The 19,963-nt window shown below is 38.4% G+C and overlaps 2 protein-coding genes across 3 annotated transcripts in view; both read right to left on the bottom strand.

The window, feature by feature from the left end:
- The window catches only part of LOC135240167 (MOB kinase activator 3B), a 29,610-nt gene extending 22,793 nt beyond the window's left edge, over window positions 1-6,817 (bottom strand). Inside the window, exon 1 of the mRNA XM_064309505.1 lies at window positions 6,679-6,817. The gene's annotated coding sequence lies outside the window, so the exon portion shown is untranslated. The remainder of the gene's footprint in view (window positions 1-6,678) is intronic.
- Window positions 6,818-8,051: 1,234 nt separating this feature from the next.
- On the bottom strand, window positions 8,052-15,049 carry thap1 (THAP domain containing, apoptosis associated protein 1). 2 transcript variants are annotated; one of them, XM_064309503.1, is made up of 3 exons: window positions 14,844-15,049; window positions 12,990-13,185; window positions 8,052-12,593 (listed from the first exon to the last, which is right to left on the bottom strand). In XM_064309503.1, exons 1-3 carry the CDS (start codon window positions 14,912-14,914, stop codon window positions 12,159-12,161), a joined length of 702 nt encoding a protein of 233 aa, XP_064165573.1. In that variant the 5' UTR covers window positions 14,915-15,049; the 3' UTR covers window positions 8,052-12,158. The 2 variants fall into 2 exon arrangements, with proteins under 2 accessions (XP_064165573.1, XP_064165574.1); XM_064309504.1 differs by lacking the exon at window positions 14,844-15,049 and adding an exon at window positions 13,408-14,826.
- Window positions 15,050-19,963: the final 4,914 nt, after the last annotated feature.

Genomic DNA, 19,963 nt, shown 5'->3' with positions numbered 1-19,963 from the left:
AAATAGAATTTCTGGTGAATTGGAACCTACAAAACTCATTTTCAACCAGGACTTGACTTCCAGAGTGTGGCGGATGTAGGAGAATTTGAGAATTCAAAATATTCAAGAACTCTCCTCATTCTTTCGAAGGGTAACAATTAACCAATGTAAAATCCTGATTTGCATGAGCAGAGCTGGGCTGTATAAAACCCTCATTTCACAGTATCTGTAAATGGCTACACTGAGACCATTGGTCACACGACTTATTCAAGTAAGACATCAATCCCAGCTTAATAATATTGCACTGTTTCGTAGGAAATGACTGCTTAAAAAATACTTTTCCATACAGACCATTTCCTTTCAGCTGAATTGAAGCACAACACACTGCCTTGTATCAGAAAAGACGAGGCACAGTACACTTTGTAACTGAGTGCAGTATTTAGAAAAGCACAACAGAACACACACTGCATGTACGGAATATAGACCATAGATTTTCCTGTGCAAATGCAATGAAATAACTGTGTGAACTCACAACTTTTCATAATGGATGATGGCAACTAAAGCAGTTTTCATAATGGATCTCAATATGAAAAATAATTTAACTACATGTTAACAACAAAGAAATGCACTCTGGGACATCAGTTGTGAATATGAGAACAGATCTAAACCCAGAACGGAACATTGCTTTTTGACGGTCGATTGATCCAGCCTCCCGCCATTTGTCTTTGACCCTTTTTTTATTTAGTACAATCAACAGTCAGATTATCACAGCTGTAAAGTCATAACAGTGCCTGCCCACTGCCAATGGGGTGTGGCAAAATCATTTTGCCCACAGCGCCGCAGTGGGACTAGCTTCATAGATACGTGGAGAAAAAAAACTAAAACAAAAGTGAATGATATCCTCCACAGGAATGCACTACTATAGCTGGCTTTCAGCCAATCACAACTCACTGGCTTTCAGCCAAGCACAACTCACCGACAGTCAAAGCCCATGTTGAACAGATGGTGTCAGTCGTGAAATATTTCGAAAAAGAAAAAAATTGAAAATGTGCAAAGCGCATTACGTTTTACATTTACATGTCAAACAAAGGCTCATACCTTAACAATGCATGAGAAATTACCACTTTCATGTGTACTTGCATGCTAAATTTACATGTGGTAACGTGGGATGTATTAAGCCTTCCAGTCCCGCAGTGGGTTAATCTGGGTCTGTGCAACTGCCCCATTAAGCTTAAGGTAGCTCAAAGTGAAAGGTACTGTAAAATGTCACTTCTAAATGAGAAACATATTTAAACTCTCAAGCATCTGGAAGTCAGATTTTTGATCAAATTCACATGTTTCTGTTGAAACTCAATACACAAATTAGGCCCAAGAAAAACACACAAGCAAGTGCAACAAGAGTTTGATGGTTGTTCATCAGGGTAATATGGGTCATCTGTTGATTTATTCTTTAATGAACCATGCAGAGGGAGCACTTCTCATAGATTAGCTGTTACAACACTGACAGCTAAATGAGGCAGAGTCTCGTTGCTACACTATGAAGGATTAGGATTCCAAAAATGTTTAAGATTTCTCTGAGCCTGTTGAAGTGAATAAGCAGGCAATATAGAGTGGCCTCCCTGAAAAACAGGTGTTTTTTTGTTGACCGAGAGAGCGGGAGAGACTGTAGTCATGGGCGCCCTGTGTGAGCCAGACCACAATGGGGTCTGGAAATGGCAGATTATGCGGTCTGTTTCAAACTGGCAGCTGCCCTGTGGAGCTGGTAGTGGGGATTTCGCTCTGAAAAGCTTCAGAGTGTAATGCATTAAACCTGTTTTGTCACATATATCTTCTCATAGGCTGAGTCCCGGGCTGGACATTAATTCCTTCAGACCCCACAATGCACCAGCCCCTCTCATGGCAGATTAATTTTCATTGTGTTGTCGCTTTAATGCGAATACAGAAAATCTCATTGCATGAACCTGTTTGCAGTTGAGAGCATTTGATCGTTCTCATTGTTTGTTAATACAAAGAAACATTACATGCACCCTAGGATTCCTTCCTTCCCTTCAGAGTCACTGTATGTTTTAATCAAATGTCCGGCGACAACGGATTTACTGTATATACAGAATAGACCTCCAATAAAGAGAGATTGATACAGTCATATAAAATATGGTCACTAATCCAACTGAGACTAGATGAAATTTTAGGACTGCAATCTATTGTGCAAGATTAATAAAACAATAAGGATTGGATTGCTAATGACAAATCAAATCGTCTAAAATAAAAAAAGTGTCAAGTGAAAAATCACTATTAGCACAACACTGCAGTTTTAATTATGGTCTACAAAATTAACACCCTGGGAAACAGTCTGTGTAATCATTATGATGTGTGTTTGAGAAGCATAAGCATTTTTAAAAAATTCACAATATAGTTAATAAATATCAGTAATTTAGATATGTAAGGGTAAAAATAATGCAGTGCCGTACCTGATAAATCTCACTATTCAAAGCTGAGGACATACCACCAAAGCAGTAAGACCCAATGCCCTGTGCATGTCGCAGTAATTATATGGGCTGTGTATGGCTCCTGTCAGTGATGTCATCAGGCTCTCTCCGCACAAGAACTGAACCACATTTTACAGTTTAAAACGGATAATACGACACAGGAATTCAGATAGTTCTGGACAGGCAAAAGAGTGGGTAGGATAGCAGCTATAAGCTATTGCTTCTTGCCAGTGTTTGATCCAGTAAATGTTTAACATGGTAATCTGTGTACTTGAATTACAAACAGTCCAGGAAACCACAACCACAAATTCCTTTCTGTTGAGTCTTTAAACAGTCTGACCACAGTTTGAGGACTGCCTGAATCACCAAACATGTTAAAAGCTTCCATAGTTATTCAACAGACACCTTCACTGGATAAGGGGCTTCTGGTCACAAAATAAAATGAAGCATGTTTAGCGGAAGCGGAGCCACAGAAAATCACGAAAGTCCCTGTATTATCAAAAGGAATGCCATAATCAAAACTCTGACATGCTGAATAACCAGCTTTCCGTATTGTTACGTGCCCAACGTGATATAGAATCTGAGATCACTATCGACTATAACAGGTCGACGTGGTTAAGAATCACTCTCGATGGAGTGATTACAAAGTAGAACCACATTTGTTTTTGTCACTGAATCATTCAACTCGCTTGTTAATGCGAGGCTGCACGAATAAGTGAATTGTTGTGAAAGTTCACATTGAGACGCTGCCGTATGTGACAATAGGCCAGCAGTAGGGTGTTCCCTCTGTGTTGAGTCTTCTCCATCCCAGATTTATAAAAAGCATGCCATGAGGAAATGTATGCAATAAGAAATGCTTTTAGGTCATTGGTCACGTCCCCTGAGGTTATGGGGGCAGGTTACAAGACACAAGGAAGTAGAACCCTTTGCCATTCCTGCTTGAAATGTAAACTGCTTGACATGTGTATTTTTAAATTAAACTGCAAATAAATGTAAATAAAAAGGTACGCAGTAATTCAGGGGACCAAACCCCAAATGGTCTCGAATGCGCAAAAATATTTAGTGCACAATACAGAGGTCCCAAAACCAGTTTCTGATCACTTTTTTATAGACATTTTAAGTCAGGACAGTACAGTCATTTGCATATCCTTGAGTATTTTCACTTGGCCTCTGAATTGTGAAAATACTCAAGGGTACTCAATGTTGATGACCATTCTGAATGTTACAGGTTCTATACTCGATGGAATGTGCTCTAACGTGACATACTTTTGCGCATCATCAAGGCTATAACCTAAGTAGTCATTTCCTGTTTGAGTCACAGGCCTATATTTGGACATACACTCATTACTGTTCATCGGTGAACCATAAACTGATCTGAGGGCGTTCTTTTGTATAAGAAGGGGAAAACACAAAGAGAGAAATATAGAAACACTGATGGTGCACCCCAGGGCATCACAGTTGAAAAGAAACCATCACATCTAGTCCAGATGTCCAGGCCATCAGGGATGTGTTATGACAGGCAGAGATACAGCATTAGCCGTACTACCTCATTAAAGACTGGCCACATTTCCATGGTGAAAGCCCCGTTACCCAGAACTCCTTAGTTCTTGGAGGGGCTTTGACTCCTGAGACCCTTACAATATTCTCTTCAAACTCATTCTGAAAAGTTGTTACCTTTGTCAGAAGAACATTACAGTAAGCCTGGATGTATTTTTTGCTATTTAGCTAGCCACCCTTGAGATTGTATCTGAGTTCAGTACAGTAGACCCTGAAAGATCCCAGACTTACTGGTCAGTCAAGAAGTTTTAAACTGGAAATATGCAATTAGGTCTTAACAAGCTCCTTAAATCACTCATCGAAAAATATTAAAATAAATCCCACTTTCCATTGAAAAAAATTGTAGCACCACAGAAACATACTAGTTTATGCACCCTGCACTTTCTGTCCTAAGAAACTGAAAGAACTGAGTCCACATGACCTTTACAAAACAGTTCTAAGCCAGGGACAGGTTTTAAGGTGCTGGGATCAATCTGCTAGAATATTAGCCTATCACGTGTAACATTCAAAGCACATTGCAATTATTTACAATGAATCATACATATTCAGTGCAAAGAAAGAATGTACAAAGTATAACCCAAGACAGAGGGGAAGAATTGTTGTTTTTACTCTAACAACACTTCGTAATGTCAGTTTTTTTATGGCACATGAACTACTGTAACTAGTCAAATCTGTTGTATTTTCACATCAGTTTCAGAATGATTAACACTTCTATTTATAACTGCTGTTCTCAGTGCATTTGCATTGCAGAAGTTCAACTGCATATTTTAATCATTGTAATAGATTAAAGCAATTCAACATTAATTCTGCTATTTTCAGGTGTTACTGTAGATCCCCATTCTCCCTATTGGGAATTCTATAAAAGTATTTTTCATTTTAGATATGATGCACATTCACAGAAACTGTGAAATGTGGCACCTCAGCTCTTTTCAAGAGTATGTGATGCAAACAATTTTTATGTGGTAAAATAAATATAGAGCAAAAAATTAATGTGTATTAATTATATATGGTCTGTGTGAGTACATTGGCATACTCAAAATGTACTTATGTTTAATCAGACCAGGTTCAAAAATGCATTCTGCATGGCTGGGGGTACACTAGTATGACACATGGAACACATTATGCATTTTAAATGAATCTGTTGAGATGAAAGAGCTCGGAAAGACAAGACCTTGTTTACAAACAAACGAATGGGTGCAGCACTATAACAATTCCCCACGGTTCAGTGAGACCATTGTGTAATGAGGCCTTCAGATTTAATTAGCAGCGACAGCAAGCAGAGGGAGACCTGGGGTAGTCAACACACGCTAGGACACAGGAGGCAGCGTGAAATACTCTACACTGAGCCACAGCCATTCCAAGTCTGCCAGCTCTTTTGACAGACGTCAATTCAATCTGAGAACCTATGTTAAAATAAAATAACTGAATCATTGAAAAAATGTTAAATTTGCTTCTATTACTACAGCTTCTTTTCGAATGCACAAACAAAAACAAAGGAAAATTTGAATTTAGCTTTTTCAGCCCATTTTCTAAAACTTAAAAAAGAAATAATAATAATAAATTGCGGACTATTTCCATGAAGTGTCGTCTTGACCCGTAAATCTTTGCTTAATCACACGTGACAGTTCTTGTTGGTCGTGCTTAAGCGCAGACCGACCCAGAAAGTACACCAGTAGGCTTTTTTTTCCACACCAGTTTGCTCTTAACTGTTTTACAACTTAACTGGGAAGACGGTATACCTTGGGCTATTTCAAATCTGGCATGAGAGACCTTTCAACGTGGTCCTCTTGTTGTGGTCGATTCGAAAAAACACATGCTTTATTCTGGACTGTAATAGCCTAACTACCGCTAAACAGTGCTGTATTACGATTTTATTATCTGCATGTTAACAAATGCATGTTTCAACAACAGCAGACCATAGCAACTTGAACATATCGTTCTCCAATCTGTTTTTTCAGTATTTCTTTAGATTTAAACTTAACGAGGCTGATTTAGCATATACGTCATTTTTTCGTTTATGTAAAATACTAGTCCAACATAGAACCAATCGACTACATACAATCTGCATTCGTAAAATGACGTTCACGCTTCACTATACCCACAAAATTCGAATAACCCGCTCGTTATATAACATTCTTATTTGCGAAGAGGGTAATTTAAAAAGTTCATGCGGCTCCTAGAATCCCGGCGAGGCTAAACAAATAAGTACAAACTACACGTTCCGTTTCATGAGATTCTGTAGACATATCTTCTGAAATAAAAACACTAAGGTTGTGGGAAACATCGTGGCAGCATGATGGACGTGTGTGAAGATGTGTTCAGCGATTTGTTACAATGAACAATGATGTAGCGATTAATATTAGCCTGCAGAAGAGATGAAGGGCAGAAACATCCAGACTGATTAAAATATCCAGCACTTATTCGGAACAGTCCGTTTTAAAACTCAAGTCCTATAGCAAAAGCTGGTAGCAGTAAGTCGTATCGAAGTGAACCCTGTTGTGGTGGCTTTTCATTGCAGCTTTATGTAGCAGTAGGCTACGCATAAAGAGCTTGGGATATACTGCCAACTTCCATGACTTATATTATTGTAAAACTCTATGGAAGCCATACTGTACACCTATCACGTTGTAGTTCTTAATCGTTTGATACTACTCACCAAAAATTGTACATCCACCAGATTTTCCGCCTCTGCTGTAGCTAAATTTCTTTCACCGAGTTCCCAGACAGTCCCGCTCTGCCATCCACTTTGACACAGGAAAGTGGAAGTCGGATTTCATGAGCCAATAGAAACGCTTACGCTAAGACCGCGTTGTGTACCCAATGCGAAAACACGAGATGCATTCAAAAGGAGTTGATGTAATTGTAAACTTTGGTTTATACATAGTAGGAAAGTTTAGTCCTCACTTATTTTAACAATGGATGAAAGAAAGTAAAATATGATACAGCGAGTTAAAATCAAACAAACAAAACAAAGCCTATTATTTTATATTTTCTCATTTCAGTTTACCTCTGGATTTGTTTTGCCTTTTACTGTGCTGTCTATATTGATGTTAAGACTCGCAAACCCTAAAACGTATAACATTAAGCATTCATAAACGTGTGTGTATATATATATATATATATATATAATTATTATTTTTTTTTCTGTTAAGGAAACCAACATTAATGTTAAACTGCCACCTTGTGGCGGATGTTATTCACATTACAAATCAGAAAGGGGGTGAAGTATTGTTATCGACATATAAACTTTATGAGCAGCTATTTCCATCTGAATTAAAAATATAGTTTACTAAACTATAGATATAATTCACGTTTTTGTCGTCTTTCATATCTTGATTGCATAGGAGTAAGATGATGTTAAAAAATGCTTATAAAAAGCACCATGCTGTTACCGGCACCGGGACCACGTTCAAATGAAGCGCCCTTAGCTAGATGGGCGATGATGTCATATAGTCTGTCCCATTGAAGCGCAATGTGGAGGACTCAAGCCCTTGCGCATGTCTTCGCTATGACGATCCCTGCTCTTCTGTTGAGAAATGGAAATCAAGGCCATTCAATTATAGTGTAATATAGCTGCCAGAGACACTGCCCTTTAACAAAATGTCCACAGATGTGTACTTCAGAGAAGGGCTCATTAAGGGCGACGTCACGCCCTACTACACCTGCAAACTATTTATGGGACAACCCTGACTCAAGCGAAAACACAGACTGAAGTGGGTGTAGGCTCAAGGGTAGACTTTGGGACAGGGGCCTAGCAGCAAGTGCCCTTGTTTAAAGTTTGAATAATTTGACCCTAGTCTTTCTGCAGCCTGTGACCGACTGAAGTGCAACCAATGGTATTGCAGTGGATCGGGCTTCATTTTCAGAAACACTCATACTCAAAACTGAGGATATGGTTTGTTTCAGTTTCTCGAAATGTACAATCCTTCACTCAGTTCATATGACAATATGGTAGATAAGAAGTTGTGTACAGTGTATATCAAACCCGTTAACATAAAATGTGCAATAAGGTCAATGAAATCCAGAATGTCATCTCCATTAATTTTTATTTATTACAAGCATAACATCCACACATTCATACCTGTGTATACAGCAATAAACATTTTTAACAGTTCCTCTGTGCAATTAAACTTCACTGCAGAATACCCACATGAGAATGCATTTGCTATAGAGTAATAATGCAACCATAATGAAATGATAACGGAAAAATGAAAGCAAATTTGTTTTGTATTAAAGTGCTGTTTAGATAATGAACACCCCTTAAAGGGCACATACAGTATGGCTGTTCTCTGACAACTGATCAGTAGTTTACATATTTATAATTTAATACATTTTTAAAAATTTCCTCTCAAATTCACACAATTTTGAATGCCCGTTGTATTTGTTAGCCAAACGGACTGCTGCGGTTTTCTCCCATGTTAAAAGAGCACAGGCAAGCATGCACCTGCCTCTGAAATGCACACGTCACCGACTGCTTCCCTTCACTAGGTGAGGTCATACAGACCTTCAGCTGGAAGTGCAGCCCATGTGCAGCGTGTGCATGCAGACTGTGTACACTGGCTGAAGAGAGGAGGTTGTTGACAAGTGATGGGACACACTCTTATCCCTCGCCGATTCTTTCCCTCCATGAGTGCCTCTGTGCCTGATTCTGCAGGGTGCCTGCCAGTACAGGGACAGTGTTGATACTGACGAGGCCAGACTCTGTGCTCCATCCACACACTGGAACAGTGTCTTAATGGGACGAACCTTCCAGCAGCTCTATTTAATACATTTTTGATTGGAGCTAGAAATTAATTTTCCTTCTTCCAGGAAAAGGTTTATAAGTAGTAGAAAATTAATCCCTGGGAGGTACTAATGCATGCCCGGACAATGGCTAGTATTGGGCTATGCCAGTTATAAAAAATATTGTAAGGCTCAAGCAAATACTTGTTCTTTCAGTCTTTCAATGCATATTTCCACCATTGTTAACATACACTGAATTACAATTCTTCTGACAATATTCAATTACTGATTTTGTGATTAACATTCATGAATTCAAGAGGAGATCCACAGGAACACTCAAAGTCCACATCTCGATCCAAAAGGCTGAAATATGTGACTGTAAAAGACCGGACACAGTTTATATTCTTTTAACACAGCTTGTCATACCATCAATTTAATGAGCGGTGAATGAAGAGCTTGATAGCAGGGCAGCAGTATAGATTCATGGTTAAGGACCCAGATAATGTGGCCAGATGGTTGCCATCATTACTTTGTAATCTTTAAATGCGCAGCTGTAAAATGAATGGCATCTGGGGGAATTTATGGGGGTGGGCGTTGGGGGGGGTGGTGCATGGGTTGAGCAATGCAAGTGGCCCTGGACAGGGACATTGCTAAGCGACTATGTAAAATTATAAACAGTGACTATTACAGAAACATGTTCACTTGCATTCCACTGCAATACGAAACAGTTCTGTTCATTTATAGGGAAACTGTGGCAAACGGTCATACTATATGAAAACAGTCCACTCAGTTTAGCGAGGGCTTAAGGCAACTATGTCTTTATGCAATAATACGTCTGGTTTAGGTCCAGTAGTTGTCCCTTTGAAATATGGCTTTCCTTAACCAGCTCAGAAAACTGAGCAAAAAAAATAAAAATAAAAAAGAAGTAAAAAGCACACTGTTATTTTCCATTAGGAACCACACAAATAATCTACAATCCATAGTACATATTACACTTTATACCGTAGTTCAACAGCGCTTCCGCATTTTCATATATATTTTCTAAACATAAATGCATGGAGGTCCTCCATCTTCATAGGCTTTACTATACATAAATAAAAATCCAAATTGAGAAGATGCATGTCAACTAGTATTTTCTGTGAATTTTGGGGAAAAGTAGCTCGTAAAAGTCCCAGCATAACTGGTTCCACTTTTAATTCCAGCTGTATCAGGAGTGCAGGAGAGCTGATCCGTTTCGGGATTTTGTGCCAAATTCTGCTATTACGGTATTTAATTAGCTCAATCATACCTTCATCTGAAATTTGTATAAGCACCAGCTACAGCTGCAGACTGCACATGTAGCCTATTGTAAAGATTCTACTGTGCTCAAGTACAGGAGTGATCCAGCGTAGTTTATAGCATAGATTGGTTGGAACAAAAACCAGCATGCGGACAAGCTCTCCAGGACCGGAGTTGTGCACCCCTCAGCTGCATCTTTCATCCCTCTGACCAATGAGTTAACCTGTTAAAGGACAACACAGAATCTAGAGGTATTGTGAAGCAATGGAGACATTAACCAGTATCAAGCATCTTGGCTCAACTTCCTGTAGTACTGAGAGAGGTAGTCAGTATAATCCAGGTGACCTCCACAAAAAATCCCAATAAGAGTCTAATCAATATCATGCATGTGTCAATATCATGCATGTACTTTGGCCAAATTATTCTTCATACATAAACGTTTACCAATATTTCAGTTTACAGTCCTCTGTACCACTGTCCTCTGAACGAATGAGCGTCACAAATGTTAAAAGTATGTTTGAAATTGAATCGTCTGTAAACAGAAACAAATCCATGCCTAATACCACAGTAAACTAACATCCAATAAATTCTCAATGTTCAAATACGATCAAATCATTTTTCAGTAAAATCTGTAATCTTCTGTGGTCTGTAAGCATATGTGTATTCTTTGACTCCATGACTGAAGATGCTATGCTAATTCCAACCTGTAACAATCAGTGTTTTTTCTAAATTAGTTTACAAGAGGCACACACACCTGCAATGCTGCAGCTCTTTTCTGAAGTATGCTGCATCATCTGCTCCTCCTTCCAAAAGCTACATGCTTTTTTGGCCTCCGGAAAAATAATTTGGTGTTGAATGGTAATTGAGGAAAACTAACACTTAATCATGAAAAACATCTGTACTCACTACACTACAGTTTCATTTTATCCCATCAATAATTTACAGTTTGTGTTCTTTACTAAAAATGAAATATAAGCAGATCATGAACATGTACTCACAATAAAAAAATCCTCCCCTTTATGTAAACAAAATTGCAAGCAGGAAAGCTGCAAATAATTTGACCGCCATCAAATGGCTGCTTAGCCATTTGTCTTGTTTTTTCCCCCACCAAACATAGCTGAGGAATATAAATAAATGCTTGTTATCAAGCTGGCTAGCAACAGAAAAGGCTTTAAAACTGGCTAACCTCAAGCAAATGAAACATAATTTGATAGCTAGGTGCCAGATAAAGATCCCGAACAGCCAAAAACTCATACATTATGGTCCTCTTTATTTACTTCACATTTCACTATTATCATAGAACAGTGTAGTTACTGGCACAACAATTTCGCCAACCTCACTGGGTCTTAAAAAGGCAGATCTTTGAGTGGAAAAACTGACATTCCAATACTACTTCAGTGGTTTCAAACAAATCAAGAAATATACTGTTTGAATTTGAAAAGTTGAGGGAGTAATATTAATTTATTGTGAATGCGTGTTCATCATCTGTTCTTTCCTTTTAATCTAATACTTTGAAATAAGCCTTTGTACACTTTGATGGAGCGTGGTAAATTGAACTTAAATTCTGATTGTGACCAGGAGATATCATTTGCAGGTTATACTGCAGAAAAAAATTCCTCCAGTCCAGTCGCACCCAAGAAAGGATTACTTTGTTGAGAGGAAACTGTTTTTTAACATCAGCATACAGCAAGTGGTTGTGAAGAGATACATGTGTAATTTATCTTTGCAGAACATTAGAGCACTGTAAATATTTCAAGCCTCTATTTTGAGCTGATTTCAATTCACATTAAAGGATAAGTTCAGTTCCTCTGTGGCTAAGAAATGCTACACAATCATTATCTTTTCAGAACCACTTTAATTGCCTTACCTTGGTGATGTGTAACACTAAAAGGGCCAGGCTTTACACAACCCTTTTAGGGATACTTGCCCTTACTGCGATGCAAGCTTGAAAAAACTAAAATATCCCACTCACATTAGTAAATGGGGCAAACTGATTCAAGTATAACTTTAAAGTAGGGGATTTTAGAAGGACCGCCACTTAAGATAAAACTTATATGGACAACCAAAGGAGACAACACAACAACAACAACAACAAAAAAAAAAAGTCTTTCCCTGCCATGGCCAGGTCATTAGTCATTACAAGCCATTGATGGACTCAATTCCTTTGAGAATATCGTAGAGCTCTTTGGGTAGTATGACATAGCTCTCTCCCAAGGCGGCCGGGTCCTTGCTGGCCTTGTAGAATTCCCCCATGGCTTTCAGCTTCTCCAGCTGCCGCTCTTGACGGCGGCACTTCTGCTGCACCGTCTTCAGCTTCTTGCGCAGCTTCTCCACCTGCTCTTCCAGCTGCTCAATGCGCTTCTTCTGCTGCACCGTGTCCTCCACCGTGTAGTTGTGGTCACAGGAGACGGCCATGCTTGACGTGAGGTCAGAGTTCACTGCCGCCTGTACCTGAGGGTTCGACTGCTCCGGCTGCTCCGGCTGCAGTGCCTGGGTCTGCTCGGAGTCGGGGAGAGGCAGCACCATTTGGAAGTCCATCTCCGGGAGATCTGGGTCGTCTAGGGCTTCTTCCTGTGATGTCACATTGCAGTGTGTCAATCATTCTCTCCGTCTTTGTCAAGTGAAGGACATTTGGGATATAAAAAATCCATGGTTTTACTGACTAACATTTTGTTTCTTAGTACTTTCTGGGAATGTATACGTTTTTACAGGGCGTCACTAAATTGTTATAAAAATGAGCATGAGACACATTTGAAACTGCATTTACAAGAGCCATGTAGGTATAGTACCTTACATAAAATGCAAGACTGTCGATCTGAGGATTCCCACTCTCATTCAGGAAGTGGACAGCTACACAAGTTCAGGCTTAATCTTTCATTGAGATACAGGACATATTTCAGCTGTTTAAGGTTTACGTGTTCAAGTAGGTTTACAAATTACTTCCATTGTACCAGTACAATCCATTACCTTTTTATGTAATCTGTTGAAACAGAAGAGTGAAGGTACTGCGTTTTCCTTCAACACTCTGTTGTTGCACTCCCGTTTGAAGCATTCTCTTGTGAAATGCTGCGAACAGATATTGCTGTATTTTGTTGGTTTGAAGTTGTTCCGTCTCATAGCCGCAACCCATTTTCCACACACATCTGGACGCGCAAGCGGGAATCTAAGGGATTAGAAGGCAAGAATGTTTAAATGTGCTTCATCGTGTGTGTCTCCCTAACTTTGACAATTCTCCAAAATGTACTTAGTATGCATTAAAACAACTTTCAGAACATATGTGTCCTGCAGTCTGGCATCCATGTGTTCTGTAGGCCCACTTGTTGAAAATAATGGAATGATTAGATTGGAACGCATCGTGTATAACTAATTAGAATCGAGACAGTACCTCGAGGTAACCCGGAGATGTCTTCCAGCCATTTAAGTCAGAGTCTAGTGTCGCCAAATATATAAAGCTGAATATTGTATTCAATGATAATGTTATACACTGTAAAATGCGTACCAAAACGTTTACAGTGCATTTATAATGTAATTATAATCCAGTAATCGAGTCAGTCTTTTGCACATTGTCTGTGTCCATATTCCTGCAACGCACACTTCTCGACGGTCGCTGTGTAACGGGGCTACTGTACATTTAAAGGAAGACCAGCTTCAGCCAATGCGTTATGCTGTATGACCAGACGGTTTGCTGCGATTTTGCATTGGGATGGACAAGATTTGCAAAGCAAACGTGGCGGATATTAACAGACGCTGTGTGCTACAGGAAGTATTTTTGAGGAAATTATAATTCGGAGTTAAGAAGCTGAGCACATAACGCATAAAATTTGGTAGGATACAGTGTATCCAAGTTGTTGCAACTCTCTCAGCACACGAATGTGTCTAGCGATAAAGGATGTCGAGCATGTTATACATTTTCTTATAATGCACGATATTATTTTAATGACCTGACGTTAAATGCGCCTATATTGGCCTATGAATTACCATTCGTGCATCAGCAACGCTACGATCTCAGAATGCAGTTAACTCGATATTTGACAGCATGTAACTTGCCAGTTATGTAACATTATCTAGCTAGACTACGTACATTTTTTTCAACCACGTGAACTTCAGCCACCCTGCCCCAGTAGCCCTCGTCCACCCCAGAGAATAATCATGGGTGAAACTGAAACATACACGCATTTGTTAGCCAACAGACGGTGTAGCTAGTAAAGTACGTTATCCTTTAAAATCATTGACAAGCTGTCTGGCCAGATATCTAGTTAGCTGACTAACCCGTAAATTAGCCTTCGGATCAAGACAAACTACACTGAATACTGTAGCCAGATGGCATCTAGCCTAATTACTAAAATTGGTGTCAGTTGGTTTAACATTTAACAGTCAATTGAAAGACCAAGCTTATAAGATGGCTAGCTAATTATTTTCAAACTACAGTCAAATTAGCAGCTAGGTGTGATGTTATCTGTTGTTGCTACAACTTGTGAAGCTGGTAGTTAGCCCAGCTACTTTCTAGCTACGACGGGAAACATGCGCCACGCGAATGTCATCAGTTCTAACATTTTAGCGAGTAAGCTAGTTACCTAGCCAACATTTTCCAATGCATATTGTAAAACCAGAGAGTTGTATGTTAACAGTGATTGCAAAGCTAACCATAGTAATGTGTTTCACTTCGCAAATTACGGTCTGTCCTACAGTCGTGGAAGCATCTCGTCATTTCACATTAAAAAACAGTTCGCTGGCTATCTAGTGAGACCGCCAGCTGCGACGAAGTATCCAGAAATCTAGCCTACTTGTCTTCTATGAGTGACCGAATTGAGTTGAACTTACTTGTGAAAAGAAATATTTTTGTCTTTATGGTATCTATTTTTACATCCGTATGCAGAGCAGGACTGAACCATTGCTGCGATCAAAAAGTGCCACCGACTAAATCAATAATTTTAGTCAAATGTGCGTCTTGATAGCCTTATATTTTGTCCTCTTGAAGAAGAGGTCCCTACGTCCAGCTTCCAAAATGGCTACAATGGCTTCGTATTTTTGCACGTGATCTGTTGTTAAGATTCCGATTTGCCAATGATGCCTTTCAATCTCTGTTACCGTGACGTACAGTATTTGTGAGAATCGTCGTCATACTGTAGCATGTAGCAAGCAAATGCGTGTTGCGTAGAAAATGTACAGTATTTAGTCAGCTGTCTAACAATCCATTGAAATCTGCCCTTGTGCCTGCTAAGAGGTCAAAAACCACTATCAGTTTCTTGCTCTTTTCTGTCCTGTTATAGATTTGGACAAATTATTTGTAACATGGCATGTCTAATTATATGTACAAAAAAGGTTCGTAGCACTCTGAGAGATTACATTTTAATTTCAGACATGTAGACCCTCTTTCCCAGAGCAACTTGGAATTCTTTTACAAACAATCCATATTCACAGTTGGATATTTATTGTTGCAACTTAGATTATGTACCTTGCTCAAGAGTATAATGGCAGTGACCTCCTGGGAACCAAACCTACAACCTTATGCAATGATGGAAGACGAGTTTTAACCATGAGTTATAAGTTATTTCTGACTATAACCTTTTCTGAGTTGGTCAGTTTCAGTGTAGGTCAGTAGGTAGACAAACCAAGTTGAATATAATTTAAGATACAGTGAAACGTGGTAAATCTTTTCTGCTAAACCTTTGTTGAGTATTTGGAAATGTCCTCTTGGGCATTGCATTTATTGGCATTTTTAGCAATGAGTTATCTCTTTCTCTTGAAAGTAAATGATTAATCAAGCTTACAAACACAATTTATTGATTTGTATTTATTATTAATACTACTTATTTGAATACTGACCTGTACAGGAGTGAAATACATTGTAACCAAGAAGCCAGCTACGCATAGTGATGTTGAGGTTATTAAGAAAGAAACCCCACTTAGAACACTGAAAACAAAGAACACGTGTGCTCTTTCCTGTTCTGGCAGGATCAATGTGAGGTGATGAATCTGTATACAGTATCACAGAAACATGTATCCAGAAAATAAGGAAATTAAATTAAAATTTCTTTACTTATATTATAGTAATTGCATATATGGTAACAGAAAGATTGCTTGCTTTCAGGTCTGCATTTCAATTGTTATTTATTTTTATTTTTACCTTAGATGAACTGGTGTAATGTGGTATAAACAGGAACTACAAACTGTGCTGCAAACAGGAAACCTGGTGTTTGATGTGATGTTTATAACAGATAGCCTGGTGCCTTGGTTGCCATAAATACACTGCACAACAAGGTGATGCTTAGCATTGCAACTTTTTGTGATTTGCCAATATTATGGGATGTTCTTGTGCCCAGTGACAGGTAAATATGGTTTAATTATACTTGGAAAAAGAATTGTTCATAAAAATGAGGATTTCTAGCAGAGGTGGTATCCTTTGAATGTTTTCTGTGCCTGAAGACAGAGGGTCTTTAAAATGTTGAATAACAATGTTGTAATATGTTGAAATTAGATTAATTTTTTGTTGCCTTTTTCAATCTATAAGGTTTGCAACAAAACATGTGTAAGGTGATGTGTTGAACGGTGCTAAGTGGTCCTTAAACTGAATTGTAAACTCAATGAGTTCATTCATCTTATGAATGATATAACTGAAAATAAATTTATTCAGGACATCACATGCTTCATGGTTCATGGATGTACTCTTCACCATTTCTATGCCATGGAGTCTCATATTATGAGGCTAGATTACCAGGTTTAGTAATGTGTAACACCTTTGACTCAGTGGTCATGATATGGTCACATTGAGCAGGTTGCTGATCTAACATTTACAGCTGCCATATAACAGGAATTTAGGAGAAGTACCACTGGGATGCCCTGGATATGCATGTGTGTTGCTCCTTTTGACTGATGTGTTTTGGTTTTTGGTTTGTTATTATTGTTATATACATATTTTTATTTTTCCTCTGTAGTATGGTGCTGATCATATGTTCAAAACGGTTACAGTACTTTGAATGGCCACAGTAAAATGATCAGAGGGAAAACTTATGTACAGAGTACCTATTTGACTCATGTACTCTGTTAGAGTTGAATCAACACAGGTCATTTTAATAAACAGCAATCAAGCACCTAATTCTGTTTACTAATGATTATTGTTTGTTAGCTTATGTCCAGGATAAATTAGAATTATATACGTTACAAGTCTCATCAAAAAGTCAGAGACTACCACTGCATGCTGGTTCTTGGACTTCCAAAATTTATATCTAATCTGTCTAGACTTCAGGAATTCAAACGTTAGCTTTCCCACAGCCCCCCCCCCCCCCCCACATATGAACACACATCCCCTCCTCAAAATACATGAACATGCACGCAGGCAAACACGCACGCACTAACCAATGAGAAATTCCACAGTTATAATACTCTGCTGACTGACTCTGCCTACTGTACTAATCTGTATTTCCACTAGGGGGAGACCCAACACAACACAGAGAATGACTAATGTTACACATGCAGGATGCGTCATGAATATCTATCATGATGATTTATCTATAAAATAAAACTTAATGGCACATTCTGTTTGTGTCTAAATTAGGTTTCCACTTTCAGTAATTTATGTTTTTCAGTTATTTTTGTTCATTTCTCTTAGACCTTTGGTATGGTTTGTGCATCATGATTCTGATGGAGTGTACTGCAGTCTTCTTCTACAGAGTAGGTGTATTTTGGCTGATTCCATGTTTTTGTTGCTGGGAGGTAGATTGGCCTAACACCACTGTAATGCAGTCACACTATCTATTACAGAGAAAGAGAATGATTCTTTATAATTCTGTATTTCTGCAATTCTACAAATCCTTCTAGTGATTATAAATTTTCCAGTTAACAATGGAATATTTTGTGTGTGTGTATGGTTAGCAGATTAGATCAGATGTGGATGGGATAGTACTTACTACCAGTGTTTGTATATTCATAAGTTCTACATTAGTACCATAGTACCCGAGAAGTTGTTTTTTCTTTCTTTAAACTCTGAAGTTTTAGAAAGGAAAAAACCCATGTAGAAAGGCCTTGCATACATCCTCAGGTGTAAATGTAAAGATGTTTAAGCAACACTAAAGTTAAAATCCCTAAATATTGAAGCCTTGTGATTTCAAATTAAAGTAGAGCAAAAGACATAACTGTTTATCTAGGCCTTATGCTTCTGTATTCCACATACTAATTTGCATGTCTTTATTGACATATAATTACAGTAATACCCACCTACACCAGGAATTACCAGAGATAACACCTTCAAATGATATTCATTACTGTCAACAAAATAGAGTGCAGCCTTTGATAACTGAATGTGTTGGTGTAATACTGCATACTATACAAAGTTCTGCCTCTCATTTGATATAAGAGCAGAAATGAGCCAAAACATCAGACTACTGCTTTACAAAATAAACATACATTTCAGCAAACACAAATAGGAGTTCTAAGGCTCTTGAGTGTAGTAAGTTATGATATCAATCACTGAATAGCATTCTACATCCAATGTCATGGCATATTGTCATGGAAACTAGAAGTCTCACATATAAGCACAAATTGCCTTGGTCCAGCCCACACATTTCTGAAAAAGGAAGAAAAATCTACATATAGAAGAGAACTTGAAATCCTAGTAATACTATGCATTTTTAATTTTAAAAAGGAGGAGGGTTTGAAGATATATTCCACAATTAATAATTCTGAATTATTTAGACAATTATATGCTCCAATATAAGCAGCACTGGAGCCGGTTCAAATGAGTATAATGTCCAAAGTGGTTACATAGTCAAACGAGATGAAATAAAGTTAGTGCAAGGTGATTTAAGCATGTAATTTTCAGATGCATTTTTTTCGTACATTGGATTCCATTGTATTTGCTCGGTCTGATGACTGTTGAAACTTACCTTGGGGCCATTTCTGAAAAATGTTTCCGGGTGGATTTATAACAATCACGGTTAGTATAAAATCATGATATCTTTTTTTTTTTTGGCGGAATATCCCTTTAAGCAAATGTAATTAATAGACTAATTGCCCCCTAAGTTGAAAAGGATACATCTGGCTTGCATGCAACAAAGGGTGTGTGGGTAGCTTTGTGAAAGGAATTTGGTTAGCCACAAATATTTGAATCACTTCTGGCTAAACGGATGTTCAACTGCCTGGAAAAACAATGGTATTTGGGTTTAACCTGGTCTTATCAATGAGAACATTTGACAGAACACCCACTCTGTACTCTGTTATAATTGTATTTCCTGGGTGTGAAGCCTTATTGAGTAAATTGAGGTCTGTTGCTCAATAGGAACTGTGTAAGAGTACATGTTTTCTGGTTTTTCCAGTTAAGTGTGGCAGATTTTTAAGATACACTACATGACCTAAAGTATGTGGACCCCTGACATTAATATGGAGTTGGTCCCCCCTTTGCTGCTTTAACCACCTCCACTTTTCTGGGAAGGCTTTATAATAGATGTTGAAGAATCACTGCCAGGATTTGATTCCATTCAGCCAGAAGAGCATTAGAGAGGTCGGGCACTGATTGGGCGATTAGGCCAGGCTCGCAGTTAGCTTTCCAGTTGATCCTAAAGGTGTTGGATGGGGTTGCGGTCAGGGCTCTGTGCAGGCCGGTCAAGTTCTTCCACACCGATCTGAACAAATGTATTTCTATATGAACCTCACTGTGTGCCCGAGGGAATTGTCATGCTGAAACAGGAAAGGGCCTTCCCTAAACTGTTGCCACAAAGTAAGATCATTATGAAACATTATCATCTGACATAAATGTTTGTGTCATTTAAATGAGTAATGTAAAAAAACAAGGAATAATAACAAATCAAAAGTTTGCTTCTAAATGGGCTCCATCCAATATGTTAAATATTGCAATTGCTATAGGATTTCTTAGTGAAACAAACAATATTCATACTACTAATAGGTGCTCTTGTCATGTGGACATTTTTGCTGGAACATTTCCTACA

Source organism: Anguilla rostrata, chromosome 14 (genome assembly GCF_018555375.3).
Source record: "Anguilla rostrata isolate EN2019 chromosome 14, ASM1855537v3, whole genome shotgun sequence".
Taxonomy (NCBI): Eukaryota; Metazoa; Chordata; class Actinopteri; order Anguilliformes; family Anguillidae; genus Anguilla; species Anguilla rostrata.
The sequence above is the reverse complement of the archived record's forward strand: the minus strand, read 5'-3'. Positions and strand labels throughout refer to the sequence as shown.